This window comes from Ctenopharyngodon idella, chromosome 4 (genome assembly GCF_019924925.1).
Source record: "Ctenopharyngodon idella isolate HZGC_01 chromosome 4, HZGC01, whole genome shotgun sequence".
NCBI lineage: Eukaryota > Metazoa > Chordata > Actinopteri > Cypriniformes > Xenocyprididae > Ctenopharyngodon > Ctenopharyngodon idella.
In genome coordinates this window covers 6793288-6808322 of record NC_067223.1, presented here as the reverse complement: position 1 = coordinate 6808322, position 15035 = coordinate 6793288, and the positions used below count along the sequence as shown (strand labels likewise).

General features: G+C 45.7%; 1 protein-coding gene and 1 long non-coding RNA gene across 4 annotated transcripts in view; one reads left to right on the top strand and one right to left on the bottom strand.

The window, feature by feature from the left end:
* Positions 1 to 15035, top strand: part of LOC127510873 (plexin-C1-like) — an 88947-nt gene that overhangs the window by 20350 nt on the left and 53562 nt on the right. For all 3 annotated transcript variants that reach the window (XR_007929775.1, XM_051891007.1, XM_051891006.1), the window contains exons 7-11: positions 653 to 764; positions 849 to 951; positions 7893 to 7931; positions 8337 to 8470; positions 8567 to 8746. Coding sequence is in view for 2 of the 3 variants with exons in the window: in XM_051891007.1 (XP_051746967.1) it covers positions 653 to 764; positions 849 to 951; positions 7893 to 7931; positions 8337 to 8470; positions 8567 to 8746 (568 nt within the window). In the remaining variant the exon portion in view is untranslated. The remainder of the gene's footprint in view (positions 1 to 652; positions 765 to 848; positions 952 to 7892; positions 7932 to 8336; positions 8471 to 8566; positions 8747 to 15035) is intronic.
* The window catches only part of LOC127510882 (uncharacterized), a 70020-nt gene that overhangs the window by 19405 nt on the left and 35580 nt on the right, over positions 1 to 15035 (bottom strand). The window lies entirely within an intron of this gene.

The following is a 15035-nucleotide window of genomic DNA, read 5'->3' as shown; positions in this document are numbered from 1 at the left end:
TCAGCCTGCCTTTATCACATGTGTCTTTTCACACATCACACGATATCTGCTCTAGACTGCACCATCACCTAATATGCCTAATGGATCAGTGTAGAACAATGTGTTTAGTTCATATCATATGGACATGATGAGAAGTGTACAAACAGATCTGTAGGTGATATATTGGTTGATGTTGTTTTTATCTAGATGTTCTACTCAAGATGAATGCCCAAATACTTCATGGGTGTCCATCCCAAAAAACTCTCTTCAGACGCAGCTGCTTTCCTTTCAGATGATAGAGAATTCTTCTAGAAAGGTAGAGGATTGTTATCTAGAAGAATTAATCATAATTTAGGAATCTAAGAAATAATTTATATGACTACTCTTTACCAACTTCTCTTACACAGATTACTCTACATCTTGCCTTGAATCTGGAGAGCACAGGAAATCCCGTCTTCTCGTGTTCCTTCACCACAGGAAGTGTGAACCTGTGTGACGGGTCTGACCTGACTGCAGTTTTCGCAAACTGCTCCTGTAGTTTTTCTGATCAGCTACTACATATTGGAGGTTGGTTCTCCTTCAGTGACATTTTATATGTGCTGTTATACAGTGCATTTATATTATCAGTATATGATTGTTTATAATCATAAATATTTGTTGGTAATCTGTTCAGGTTTAACAGTCTCTGCTACAGTTACTATTGAGGATCAGAAGATCACAGAGACGCTGACACTGAGGAACTGCTCCAGTATCACAGATAATTCACCAATTGCTTCTTATACACAGTGAGAAAATGCAGTTTAAAAGAGTGTTGAAAGACTACTTTGAACTCTTATTTTAATAATATTAAAAATATGAATTAAATGCAGGTGTGTGCAGTGCATCTCATCTGGGTGTCAGTGGTCCTCTTCCTCCCAGCGTTGTGATTGGACACATGGACCTGGACTGCAGTTACACATTCAGAAACCTAATGTATTCTACAATCCAATTCTTCATTATACAGTTGCAAGAAAAAGTATGTGAACCACTTGCAGAATCTGTGAAAATGTGAATAATTTTAACAAAATAAGAGAGATCATGCAAAATGCATGTTATTTTTTATTTAGTACTGTCCTGTGTAAGATATTTTACATAAAATATGTTTATATATAGTCGACAAGAAATAAAAATAGCTGAATTTATTAAATTGACCCCGTTCAAAAGTTTGTGAACCATTGATTCTTAACACTGTGTGGTTACCTAGATGATTTACGACTGTTTTTTTGTTTTGTGATGGTTGTTCATGAGTCACTTGTTTGTCCTGAACAGTTAAACTGCCCAATGTTCTTCAGAAAAATCCTCCAGGTCCTGCAGATTCTTCAGTTTTCAAGGATTTTTTGCATATTTGAACCCTTTCTAGCAGTGACTGTATGATTTTGAGATCCATCTTTTCACACTGAGGACAACTGAGGGACTCAGACACAACTATTAAAAAAGGTTCAAATGTTCACTGATGCTCCAGAAGGAAACACGATGCATTAAGAGCCGGGGGGTGAAAACTTTTGAACAGGATGAAGATGTCAAAATTTGTCTTATTTTGTTTAAATATAATTTTCTTAATTTAGTACTTCCCTTCGAAAGCATCAGAAGATACTTGCATGTTTCCCGGGAAGACAAATTAAGCACAATATACCTCCATATTCAAATTCAAAGAGTTTTCACCCCCCGGCTCTTAATGCATCGTGTTTCCTTCTGGAGCATCAGTAAATGTCTGAACCTTTTTAATAGTTGTGTTTGAGTCCCTCAATTGTCCTCAGTGTGAAAAGATGGATCTCAAAATCATACAGTCACTGCTGGAAAGGGTTCAAATGTGCAAAACATGCTTGAAAACGTACTCGGTTACAAACATAACCTCGGTTCCCTTTCGATACTTCACTCGTACTGCGTATGGGGAAAGGTCTCCTTTTCCTCACTGCTGAAGCCTTTTTCAATAGCGCAGTGTAACTGCAAGGCCATTGGTTAGAGAACTTTTTGAGCCAATGATGGCGCGGCGGAGCTGCACGAGCCTATGGCGATGCGGCGCGCCAAAGCCCGCCAAAATGGGCATAGAACGCAGTACTCGTTCCGTATCCCTTTCGATACTTCACTCGTACTGCGTATGGGGAACAAATTCAACCACGCCGTGCCACGGCAGGGAACGACACGACTTATCTTGGACACCGTAGGGGTCCAGGGGGACAAGTGAGAGGGCCGGAGCCGTCGAACCCTTTATGTTACACTTGCAAAGAGGGAGATAGCTCCCTGGAAGTGGCATGATGGCGGAACTCGACAGAGGCTGTCGTATCACACCGAGAGGACCCGAGCTTGCAAGGTCGGGATGTCCAGGTTATAAAATCTGACAAAAGTGGACGGCGAGGACCAGCCGGCCGCCTCACAGATGTCTTTGATAGAGACTCCACTAGACCAGGCCCACGAAGAGGCCATCCCTCTCATGGAGTGGGCTCTAACTCCTATGGGGCAATCAAGGCCCATAGAGGAGTAACATAGAGCGATAGCGTCGACTATCCAACGCGAGAGTCGCTGCTTTGAGACCGGAGACCCTTTGGTGCGGCCGCCAAAGCAGACAAAAAGCTGGTCAGATTGCCGAAACGGCTGTGACCGCTCAATGTAGGTCCTCAATGCCCTAACTGGGCAGAGTAATTCCAACTCTCGCTCGTCCGACGAGGGAGGCAGTGCTGAGAGGGAAATGACTTGTGCTCTGAACGGGGTCGAGAGCACTTTAGGGACGTAGCCATGCCTGGGTTTTAAAAAGAACTTTGAGTCGTTGGGCCCAAATTCAAGGCATGCAGGGCTCACAGAGAAGGCCTGCAGGTCACCAACACGCTTGACCGATGCTAATGCAAGTAGCAGAGCGGTCTTGAGCGTTAAGGGCCGGAGGTCAGCTGACCACAGCGGCTCAAAGGGGGGCCCTTTGAGCGCTCTGAGGACCGTGGAAAGGTCCCAAGTGGGAACAGTGAGAGGATGTGGGGGGTTCAACCACCTAGAACCTCTCAGGAAACGCACAATGAGGCTGTTTTGACCCACTGATTGGCCAGCGATGGGAGCGTGGAATGCTGCAATGGCTGCTACGTACACCTTGAGCGTAGAAGGGGTGAGGCCCTTGTTAAGATGCTCCTGGAGAAATGACAGTATCGGGGATACGTCACACTCAACAGGGTCTTCGTTTTGTGCGGAGCACCAGTCAACGAAGACCGACCACTTCTGGGCATAGAGGCGTCTCGTGGACGGGGCTCTCGCCTGAGAAATGGTATTCAGCACATCCCCGGGGAGGTTTAAAGGCTCCCATCGAGGGACCATAGGTGCAGAGCCCTGAGTTCTGGCTGTGGATGCCAGATTGTCCTGTTTGCCTGAGAGAGGAGGTCCCGTCTCAGGGGGATTGGCCATGGGGCTTTCGTGGAAAGCCTGAATAGCTCAGAGGACCAAACATGGCTCCTCCAGAGTGGGGCCACTAGGAGGACTCTGTGCTTGTCTTCCCTGACTCGTCTGATGACCTGGGGGATCAGAGCGATCGGGGGAAATGCGTAAAGAAGGAGGCTGGGCCAGCTGTGGGCCAGCGCATCTGTCTTGTCTTCTGAGGTGAAGAGGTCGACCTCTGCCCTCCCGAAGATCTCCCAGTTCCTGAGAACCGTCTGGGGATGGAGCATCCACTCGTCCGAGGGGACATTGCTCCGAGATAGCATGTCTGCTCCCAAATTCGTTCTGCCTGGTATGTGCGTCGCTTTGAGTGACCGCATCCTGGGTAATGCCCATTCCAAGAGGCGCTTTGCCAGTGCGCAGAGGCGGCTGGATGAAAGGCCGCCTTGGTGATTTATGTAAGACACCACTGTCATGCTGTCCGATAAGACGTGGCGCCCTGTCAGGATCGCCTGGAAGGAGTGAAGGGCTCGACTCATTGCCAGCATTTCGAGGCAATTGATGTGGAGATGGCTCTCCTCGTGAGACCACGAGCCGAAGGCTGGTCTGCCCTCGCACAGAGCGCCCCAACCCCAGTTGGACGCATCTGTCGAGAGCACCGTCCTTCTGGAAACCGCCTCTAGGGGTACTCCATGACTGAATCAAACAGGGTTCGTCCAAGGTTTCAGGGCTGCTAAACAGGCCCGATTGACCTTGACACGAAAGCGGCCGTGCCGGCAAGCGTAAGGTGGGACCCGGAGTTTCAGCCAGTATTGCAGAGGCCGCATCCGTAGAAGGCCGAGCTGCAAAACCGGGGACGCGGAAGCCATCAGCCCTAGCATCCTCTGGAAAAACTTCAGAGGGAAACAGGCCTTGTTCCTGACGGAACCCGTGAGCTGCTGAATAGCCAGGGCTCTTGGCAAAATTGACCCTGAGTCCTAGGCACTCCAAGTGGCTGAGGAGCATGGATCTGTGATGGTCTAGCTCGGTTCGCGACTGGGCCAGTATGAGCCAGTCGTCGAGATAATTCAGAACCCGGATTCCCATCTGTCTCAGAGGGGAAAGCGCCGCGTTCATGCACTTCGTAAAAGTGCGAGGAACTAGAGACAGCCCGAAGGGAAGGACTGTATATTGGTAAGCCACTCCCTCGAATGCGAATCTCAAGAATCGCCTGTGATGGGGGGCTATCTGGATGTGAAAGTAAGCATCTTTCAGATCCAGTGAGAAGAACCAGTCCTCGGGGCAAATCTGCACGAGGATCTGTTTCAGCATTAACATCTTGAACTTCCGTCTCATGAGGGAGAGGTTCAGGAGTCTGAGATCGAAGATGGGTCTGAGACCGCCATCTTTCTTGGGGACAAGAAAATAACGGCTGTAGAATCCAGATTCGCTCTCTGCGGGGGGAACTATTTCTATGGCTGCTTTCCCTAACAGAGTCATCACTTCGGCACGGAGGACATGGGCGTCATCCGGTTTTACTGAAGTGGGAAGCACCCCGCTGAAGCGCGGGGGCCTTTGGGCAAACTGCAGTGAGTAGCCTTGATTTATTATCCCCAACACCCATGTGACACTCCGGGGATGGCCTGCCAGGCCTCGGCCCGCGTGACGAGGGGTTGAATGACGTCGGATGACAGACCGCTGGGAGGGGGCCTGTGCACTGACGAGTGTGGAAGAGGAAGTTTGCTCTTTTTTTGAAAGTGTAAATTTTTTATAGTGTTCACCATAACAACGGCATTTTGCGTGGGCGCAACAGCAGTGGACCCAGGTCGCAGAACACACACTTTGTCCCCAACACCCAGAACTGAACGGGGTGGCGGGGGAACTAGACGAGCGAGCTTTTGGGGTGGTCCAGCCGCAGTGGACCTCTTCTTTCCTGTGAGATCAGGAAGACTTCGGAGGCGTCGGGTCCAGCACAATCCTTGGCCGGGGGCCCTGGCGTCTCGGGAAGGAAGAGCGCTTGGCAGGACGTGGTCGCTGGCGCTGCTCCTTAGGGGGCGCTGCCTGGGAGGTAGAAGGAGCAGGTTTGCTCTGATGCTGAGTCGGCGCAGTCCTGGGGCGACTCGAGGCAGAGGCAGAGCTGGAGCGCTTGGGCAGGAAATGTCGCATGGCCTGGGACGACTTCTGTGCTGCAGTGAAGCATTCCGTGAAACCTTCTACAGCTGGCCCGAAGAGACCGGCAGGAGAGACTGGGGCATCAAGAAAGGCCGTTTTCTCCTTGATCTCTGTTAAGTTGAGCCAGAGGTGGCCCTCTAGTACGACCAGGCTGGCCATGGAACGTCCAATGGCCTGGGCTGTGGCTTTCGTGGCACGCAGGGCCAGATCCGTGGCGCTGCGGAGGTCGTGAAAGGCAGGTGCGTCGATTCCAGACTCGTCCAGGGAGTGGAGGAGCTTAGCTTGGAACACCTGGAGAATAGCCATGGTGTGTAGCGCTGAGGCAGCTTGGCCCGCAGAAGAATAAGCCCTGCCAGCTAAGGCGGAGGTAGTTCTGCAGGGCTTTGAAGGAAGGGCCCTTTTGTTTTTCCACCCCACGGCCACGGGGGGGCAGAGGTGAGCAGCCACGGCCTCGTCCAGGGGCGGCAAATGCTCATAGCCCTTCTCCTGAGAGCCATCGACTGAAGTGAGAGCTGCAGAAGAGGAAGTGCGTAAGCGGGCCGAGTAGGGAGCGCGCCACGACTTGGTCAGCTCATCGTGAACTTCAGGGAAAAACGGAGCAGAGCTCTGGCGAGGTGCCTGGCGGCGTCCTGGCAGGAACCACTCGTCCAGTCTGCTGCGCATTGGCTCTTCAGGTGGAGCCCACTCGAGATCGAGTTCTTCGACGGCCTTAGAGAGAATGGGGAATAACTCGACGTCCATCCCAGCTCTAGCGTCGATGGGCTCAAGTGACAGCAGGTGGGCGGGGTCTTCAGAATCGCCGGCCCATTCCTCCGTTTCAGAAGCCGCCAGTGACATGGAGTCATCAAGCGGCTCGTCCTCTGATCCGCCAAAAGAGATGAGGTCACTCGCTTCAGCCGAGGGACGCAGCTCAGGGCGGGAGAACAGGACAGGTGACGGCTCTCTCGTGAGAGAGGTTGAGGCACGCGGGGGCTGAGCCGGCGTGAGCTCACACAACTCCGGGCGCTGAGCCCCTCTGCCCCGCTGTCTCTTCTTGACGGGTTCGCGGGAAGAAGACGGGAGGGCGCAAGGGGCGGGACCGCCTTCATTAAAGAAGGCGATCCGAGAGCGCAGAGAGGCGAGACTCATGCTCTCACAGTGAGAGCATGAAGTCCCAGTGAGCGCCGCCTCTGCGTGGGACTTGTCCAGGCAGCAGACGCACTCACTGTGCCCATCGTTGTCATGCAGAGGGGCTCTGCATGTGCCACAACTGTGGCGCGGCATTTGAAGCAGCGCTGCCGCCGTGAAAACGGCGATTGAGGGGCTCTTTTAGAGCGGTGAGAACCGCTGGAATGTGCTCTTTTAAAAAGCGGCGTTAAACTGCGGAACTTTGCTATTTTAAGCAACGCCGGATGGCGGCAGGAGACGCGCTGAGAAGGCGGCCGGAAGCAGGAAGCGGGCAGCTCGAGAGCGGCGCTCGAGGCGGCAGTCTGCAAGAGCGCCGGCGCTGCAGGCGTTCGGCAATCTCAGCTGGTCCGCTGCGGTGCCTCTTCAACGGCGAGAGAGCTCGTTCCAGGCGGCGAAGGCTTTCAGCTCCAAAGATCAGTGAGAAGTGATGTCGTCGCTGAAGGAGAGAGATCTGAAATCCTATGGCGAAATGCCCGCTTATATAGCCATACGCCCCGCCCATTTTGGCGGGCTTTGGCGCGCCGCATCGCCATAGGCTCGCGCAGCTCCGCCGTGCCGTCGTTGGCTCAAAAAGTTCTCTAGTTTGAACCAATGGCCGTGCAGTTACACTGCGCTATTGAAAAAGGCTTCAGCAGCGAGGAAAAGGAGACCTTTCCCCATACGCAGTACGAGTGAAGTATCGAAAGGGAACTGAAGATTCTGCAGGACCTGGAGGATTTTTCTGAAGAACGTTGGGCAGTTTAACTGTTCAGAACAAACAAGGGACTCATGAACAACCATCACAAAACAAAAAAACACTCGTAGATCATCCAGGTAACCACACACAGTATTAAGAACCAATGGTTCACAAACTTTTGAACGGGGCCATTTTAATAAATTAAGCTATTTTTATTTCTTGTTGACTATATATAAACATCTTTTATGTAAAATATCCTACTCAGGACAGTACTAAATAAAAAATAACATGCATTTTGTATGATCTCTCTTATTTTGTTAAAATTATTCACATTTTCACAGATTCTGCAAGTGGTTCACATACTTTTTCTTGCAACTGTATATGTATTTGGAAATAGCGTAACCTTTATTTAGATTCAAGTAGATGTTAATTTGTTGTTAATAGCTTAAATTTCATTGTGTTGACTCAAGAAAACTCAGGAAGTAAATGATCCGCTCAAAGTTCTCTCTTTTTATCTACTCTTTAGGATGCATGTAAAGATGTACTCTCTCAGAGTGTCTACAAAGTAAGTGTTGCTGATTATTAACTCAACTTCACAGAGTAGATAAGTTGTTTTTTCAGTTTGTTCCTATTTCAAATGAATATGACTTTATAAGAGTCTGAGGATTTTGTTTCTTTTTGAGTAACAATTTGCTTATAAACTTCTTTTAAAACAAGAGTTTTCTTTTATGTCATATCAGCAGCAAACAATTTGTCACAATCATTATACTTTTTAAATTATGTATAATATATTATTTATATTTAGAATTATATATTATAATTATTATTATCTTATTATATCATTTATATTGTAAAAGTTATTTTAACTTCTGTTGTTTGTTAAAAATGCTGTGGTCATATTGAGTGGATATGGATTTTTTTTTTTTCTTTATGTTTTTTCTTTCCGAGTGCAACCTTTTGTGTCCTGTAGGAGCCAGAGATTTTCTCTCTGGAGCCCAACAAGGTTTCCTTCCATGGCAGAAACAACGTTTTACTAAGAGGAAAGAATCTGGAATCTGTCACTAAAATCCGTATTCAAGGGGATCTGGACTGTATTCCTAAAGAGTGAGACTCTGTGTGTTTGTATTTAGTTGTATTTATGAATATGTGTAGATTCAGATAAATGATACTGTATATTTGTGCATGAATGTTTCTCTTCAGATCTCCAGTGTTTGATCGCTCCAGTGACACTTTAAGGTTCCACATTCCTCCCAGTGGATCTAAAGGAACAGTGAAAGTGTGTGTTGTTACTCCTGACGACAGTTGTCATGGTAACAGCATCATCACTTACAGTTCCCAGCCCAGCTGCACAGGAATACAGCCCACAGTCAGCTGGAGAAGGTAAGAGCATTTCAGACCACTGGCAAATCAGCTTCCATCAGTGCTTGAGTTGACAACTGTACATTTTAATTAGTTAAAGGTAGGGTAAGTCATTTTCAGAGAGGCTATAGTGAGCTAGCTTTGAAAGCATAAGATCCCACCCTCCCGTCAGAACGTCTCCAAAGCCACGCCTTCTCCAAAACATATGAACGCGTACAGCAGGGAGCAAACAAAAGTGTCACGAGAGACAGAGGTAAACTAACTCATGTCTCAAACCACATAACATTACATTAATAATGAACGTAAAGCCATTGAAACGCAGAAAATCGAGTCACAAACTACTCAGAGTATAACGCCACGGGTTTCCATCTCTTCCAAATTATGGTAGTTATGGCGTGAACACAGCATAAGCTCATTCACACAGAGCGCGTCTTTGCGTCTAAAAACGCAGAGCTCAGGATTGGTTTAAAAAAAAAAAAGCGCAGAATGCAAGGTAAACAGCAGAATAGATAAATACTATTTTTCACATGGAAAAAAGAAAATAATCACACTGGCTATGGCCTTCTCTGCCATGTTGCCATCAAATAAAACAGTTGCCATGCCAACTTGCTACTGTAAACAGAAGCTTGCAACTCTTGCCCTGCCTCCAAGTTTTTCTGATTGGTCCACTGTTTTGGAACTGACATTGATGAGCGGCGCTGCGTGTAAATTCTTTTAACTTGACACAGCGTCTTAAAAATGCGGTACTCATGTGCGAGGTGCTGCAAAAGGTGCTGAGCGTAACGGTCAAACACATCCGCCGAGTGTTTACATAGAAAAACAATGGAAAAGTGGCACATTGGAATAGAAAAAACGTGTTTTGTGTGAACGCGGGATGTGAAGAGACTTTCAATCAGCATAACAAAAAATGTTTCTAAAGCAAATCACCTACCCTGCCTTAATCTCATGTCATACAGCCCATTGTAGTCATGGAATTTGCAAGAAGGCTGTTAATGTGGGAAAATAAGATTTGCAATGTAATAATTTACCGTTGTAAATGAGTTGTTATGAGTTACTGTTCAAACAGATGGAAAAAAAACCTCATATGCAAGACAGGAAGAAATTAAAGCATGAGAATCAGGTCATTTCCTGTATGTTTTGTCATAGTTCTGAAAGATGCAGTTTAGCGACTCACATGTGACCTAGACTAGTCTTTAGTTTAGTAAGAGCAACCTGCTTCCTGACAGCCAGACTTTTTTTTTAATGTTTTTGGCAGGTTTCACTTCCATTATTTGCTGAAACTTCTTGTATTGTGTGTCTGTGTGTTTGTGTACATGCAGAAAAGTTAGTGGGTGGAATTAAAATGTTAATATTTTCTTATTACGTTTCTTATGTGTTATTGACTGAAATTAGTTTTAATATCTCTTCATTCAGAGGTGGACGGAAGATTCATGTTCAGGGAAGCAGTATGGAATTTGTTGAATCAGTTATTGTCCGTCCCTCTAATAAAGTGCTTCAAACACAATACAGCAGAAGCTCAGGGGTAAGACGTGTTTATTACTCCTGCAGTAACTCACAGCACTGAATCTGATACACAGAGATCAGCTGTTTATAACTTCAGTGAGTCTTCAAACAGACCAGATTCACACATGTAGTGAATGAGGTCTTATTTGGAAGAATTTGTCATTGATCTGCTCATATAATTGTTAAATGCACTTCAGTGACTCTAAATGTGTCACTGATTTTTTTTTTTGGAAATGATGATGACATGCATTTTATATTAATATATATGTTCCTTGAGGTTCACTTGCAAATATTAACCACAGTGTGTCACATTGAGGAGGAAGTATAAAATCATTGTCTCTCTTTTCTCAGGATGTGTGGTTTCACTCCCCCCGTTATGATGACAGTGATCTGTTTAGCTTGTCATTGAATGTTGGGAACTCCACTGTGGACTGTGGGTATTTTTCCTACCTGCCTGATCCAGAATTCACTGGATTCAGCACCTTTCCAGTGGCCAATGATCTACATGTGAACATTCAGGTAAAGAGTGACTAAAAAACTGAGTAAGATCTACTCTTTAGAATTTGAGTTGACACAAATTATTTTTGTTGATCTCTCTTTCTCAGAAAAAGGCAGATGCATTGAATTTAAGTATGAGTGAGGTGAAAGTGACGGGTTATCAGGGAGATCAGCAGTATCAGTGTGTTCTGGAGATGTTGGAGTACAATGCCATCATCTGTAAGATTAAAGGAGAATCAGGAGCCGTCACAGCAGTGGACTCAATAACTGTACGTCTGTTTTTGATATTTTCAATTCTTTAGTAAATCTATAGACATTGAAGTTCATAATCTGACTTGATAATTGTTGCTAACATGTGTTAAGTTCAATGTAAATCTTACTCAACTTTATGATGGAAAAAGACATTTATTTCATTGTCATTTCAGATCACGATTGGTAATTATGTTCTTGAGATGGGGAATACAAAGGATTTGTTCTGCATCCGTCCACAGAAAACACCTGGCCAATTATGAAAGAGCAATAAAAACACTCACAGAAAAAGAAATGATTCTTTAAAAAAAAAAAATTGAAAAAATAACATAATTATAACATAAACATAGTAATTTTCAGCTTTAAATTACAAAATTATGTTTTGACATATGCTTTAACTATTCAACAACCTCTGCATTGAAGTATTCTGTGAGAAACTGAACAGCAGGTGGCGCTATACACTTATTTATTATACACAAAACAATCAGTTCCTGCAGAGATTTGGGGCCTTATTCACGAAGCATCTTAAGGCTAAAAGTAGCTCCTAACTTGCTGATTTAGGAGAAACTCTTAAAAATAATGGGCGTGTCAGTCCTAATTTTAGGACTCCTAAATTTTTGCTCTAAGAGTATTGCACAAAGCATTTTAGCGCTAAAACTAGCTCCTAAATCTGTGAAACGCTAGGAGTAGTCAAGAGGAGTCCTACGTCACTAAGACAAAATCAAAAACAGTCCTAAAATGATTGTTGGTGCCAATCCGCCTTAGCAATCTGCCCAAAGACACTGTACACCATTGAGGCAATAGCGATAGAGCCTTGGGTGCTGAGCCTTTTCTTCATAAATGCAATACATATTACATATACATATAGATTTGAATCTACAATAAAAAATAAATCTTTAATAAATAAATACATAAATAAAAATGCCTGATTACCTATGGCAGTTGTTTTCACTAGTTCACACTTACAAATCTCCGAGCTTGGAATTTTGCCCAAATCCAGAGTTCTCCTCGCATCCCCCAGCCAGCCGAGAGTGAGGAACGGGTTGGCGGAGGGATGCAGAAAACTTTTGAGGTAACTATGCGAGTCGGCTCTCATCTGTGTATATACCTCCTCTCAAGCTGATTAGATAGACCGTTTGAATGTGCTCCTCCAAAACTTTGTTTATAAAACATAATTTGTCGCTTGAATTCTGAATCTCTCGAGATGCAAGCATGTAAGAGGCTGACAATTAGCTGAACATATACTAGTTTAATTAGTGACACTTAGCCTACATTTTAAAACCTTTAATTGAATATGGCAACATTTTTATTTTAAACTCTTTATTTGTATATGGCAACATGATACCTCATTCTACAATATTTCTATGATTAAATTGCTGACAGAGACTCCTCCCCCATCAACCAATCACTGTGGGCATAAAGTCCATAGCAACAAGGTCAACCCCGCCCTTTCTCTTAGCTTAAGACTTCTCTCTATTCCTTAGTAAATGATTGTCTCAGCAGCTTTGTGAATAGGTTTTAAGAGAAAACTCTTAGCTGAGAACTTTTACTGCCATTTAGGAGAACTCTAAGTGGTAAGATAAAATGTTTTGTGAATACGGCCCTAGGTCTGCAGTAGTACTGCAGTACAGTTAATTTGTAGAAGAATGCTTTTATTGTATGTTTTTCATCAAACACCTACACAATTCTTCTGTTATTTTTTTGTCATTTATTATCAGTATACTGTCTTACACCTCATATTTACTAATAAACATGCCAAACATATCAAATCCATTGAAAAGAGTCTGGTCTGATTTAAATGAACAATCACACATAAACACTCATGAACATTCTCTCACACAAACATGTTTCTTAGTTCTGCAAGTCAGCAGCACACATTTCAGAGAGCACAGTGTGGTTTATTATAATATAATATAATATAATATAATATAATATAATATAATATATGTCTATATCTCTAACATAATATATACCTTAAATATCTTAAGGACACTAAAAGGTCTTCTAAACGCAGATCTGAATTGTTTTATATGTGTCATCACATATGCAGATTCTAAATTTTGACCAAATAAAATGCTTCAGTGCTGTGCATAAAATTGTAATATTTCATAGTAGTGCCATTTTCATTCAATAACACACATAAAAAAGTGTGCAAACATCCACCTAGTTTAGCAAAAATACATAGGTCTATACACCAAAACCGGCCGTGTGCTATTTTATCAGTGCCTAACAATCAAAACTTCAAAATGAGGAGGAACAATGGCAAATAACATTCTGTTGCTCAAACGGTAAAGCACAGCGCTAGCAACCCTAACATAATGAGCTTGATTGATTCCAAGAGAAAACTTGAACTGATTAAATGTACTTTCAGCAATTTAATTAATCGCTTTGAATAAAATCTGCTGCCAAATACATATATTTAAATTGAATAACACAAAACTAAATGCCTGCTCTAAATCTAAGTTTATTTGATTGTACAAAAATAAATTTATGGACTGGAGAGTGTCACAGACACGCCAGGCTCCACCACTCTCCAATCACAGTGCACCGATTCCCCAGAGTACTGATCACCCGCACCTGCACCTCAGTACACTTCTTAGGCTACATCATCGACCACAGTGGCATCCAGATGGACGAGGGGAAGGTGGAAGTCATCAAGACCTGGCCCACTCCATCCACTATTAAAGAACTCCAACGTTTCCTCGGATTTGCAAATTTCTACCGCCGGTTCATCAAAGACTACAGCTCCATCACCCATCCACTCACTAACCTCCTCAGAAATAAGCTCAAGTCTCTGTCCTGGAGACCAGCTGCCACCAACGCCTTCAAAGCTCTTAAGGAAGCCTTCACCACCGCTCCCCTCCTCGTCCACCCCAATCCAGACCTGCCCTTCGTGGTAGAGGTGGACGCCTCCACCACCGGAGTGGGAGCGGTACTTTCTCAGCAGCAGGGGAACCCAAGTAGACTTCACCCATGCGCCTTCTTCTCCCGCAAGCTCAACCCGGCAGAGACCAACTACGACATCGGGAACCGCGAGCTGCTGGCCGTGAAGTTGGCTCTTGAAGAGTGGAGGCATTGGTTGGAGGGAGCTAAACACCCCTTCATAGTTCTCACCGACCATAAAAACTGGGAGTATCTAAAGGCTGCTAAGAGGTTGAACCCACGACAAGCCCGCTGGGCATTATTCTTCACCCGTTTTGACTTCTCCATCTCCTATCGACCCGGCTCCAAAAACGTCAAGGCGGATGCCCTCTCTCGTCTGCATGCTCCTGACGAACCACCAGAAGAACCAGAAACCATCCTCCCTAAATCCATCCTCGTAAGCCCCATCGCCTGGTCGGAAGAGACATTACCCTTCTCCAATGCCTCCACCAACACTCCGTCGGGTTGTCCTCCAGGCTTGCGCTACTCCACCAGGGCACAACGCACCCCACTCATTCACTCTGCCCACACGTCACTTGGCACTGGCCATCCGGGGGTCAATGAAACCCTCTCGTTGCTAAAGGAGTGCTTCTGGTGGCCCAACATGGCAGCTGACATCAGAAGGTACGTGCAGCGCTGTAGGGAGTGCGCCATCTCCAAGAGCCCACGCCATCTTCCATCTGGCAAGCTCCATCCTCTGCCCGTTCCCAATCGACCCTGGTCACACCTAGGAGTTGATTTTATCACCGACCTGCCAGTATCCGATGGTTTCACCTGCATCCTCGTCATTGTTGATCGATTTTCCAAGTCATGTCATCTGATTCGCCTGAGGGGCTTACCTACTGCCATGGAGACCGATACTTCGGAATCCCAGAGGACATCTTCTCTGACAGAGGACCCCAATTCACCTCACGGGTATGGTTCCGAGAGAGCGAGAGGGTCTGGGACTCTGCACACCATCAGCTACAGCGGGCCCTGCGCAGACGCAGGATGACGGCCGACCTTCGCCGTTCCAATACTCCCTCCTACCAACCGGGACAGAAGGTCTGGCTGTCAACATGGAACATCAGACTGCGTCTGCCCTGCAAGAAACTGAGTCCCAGATTCGTTGGCCCATTCACCATCACCAAGCAGATCA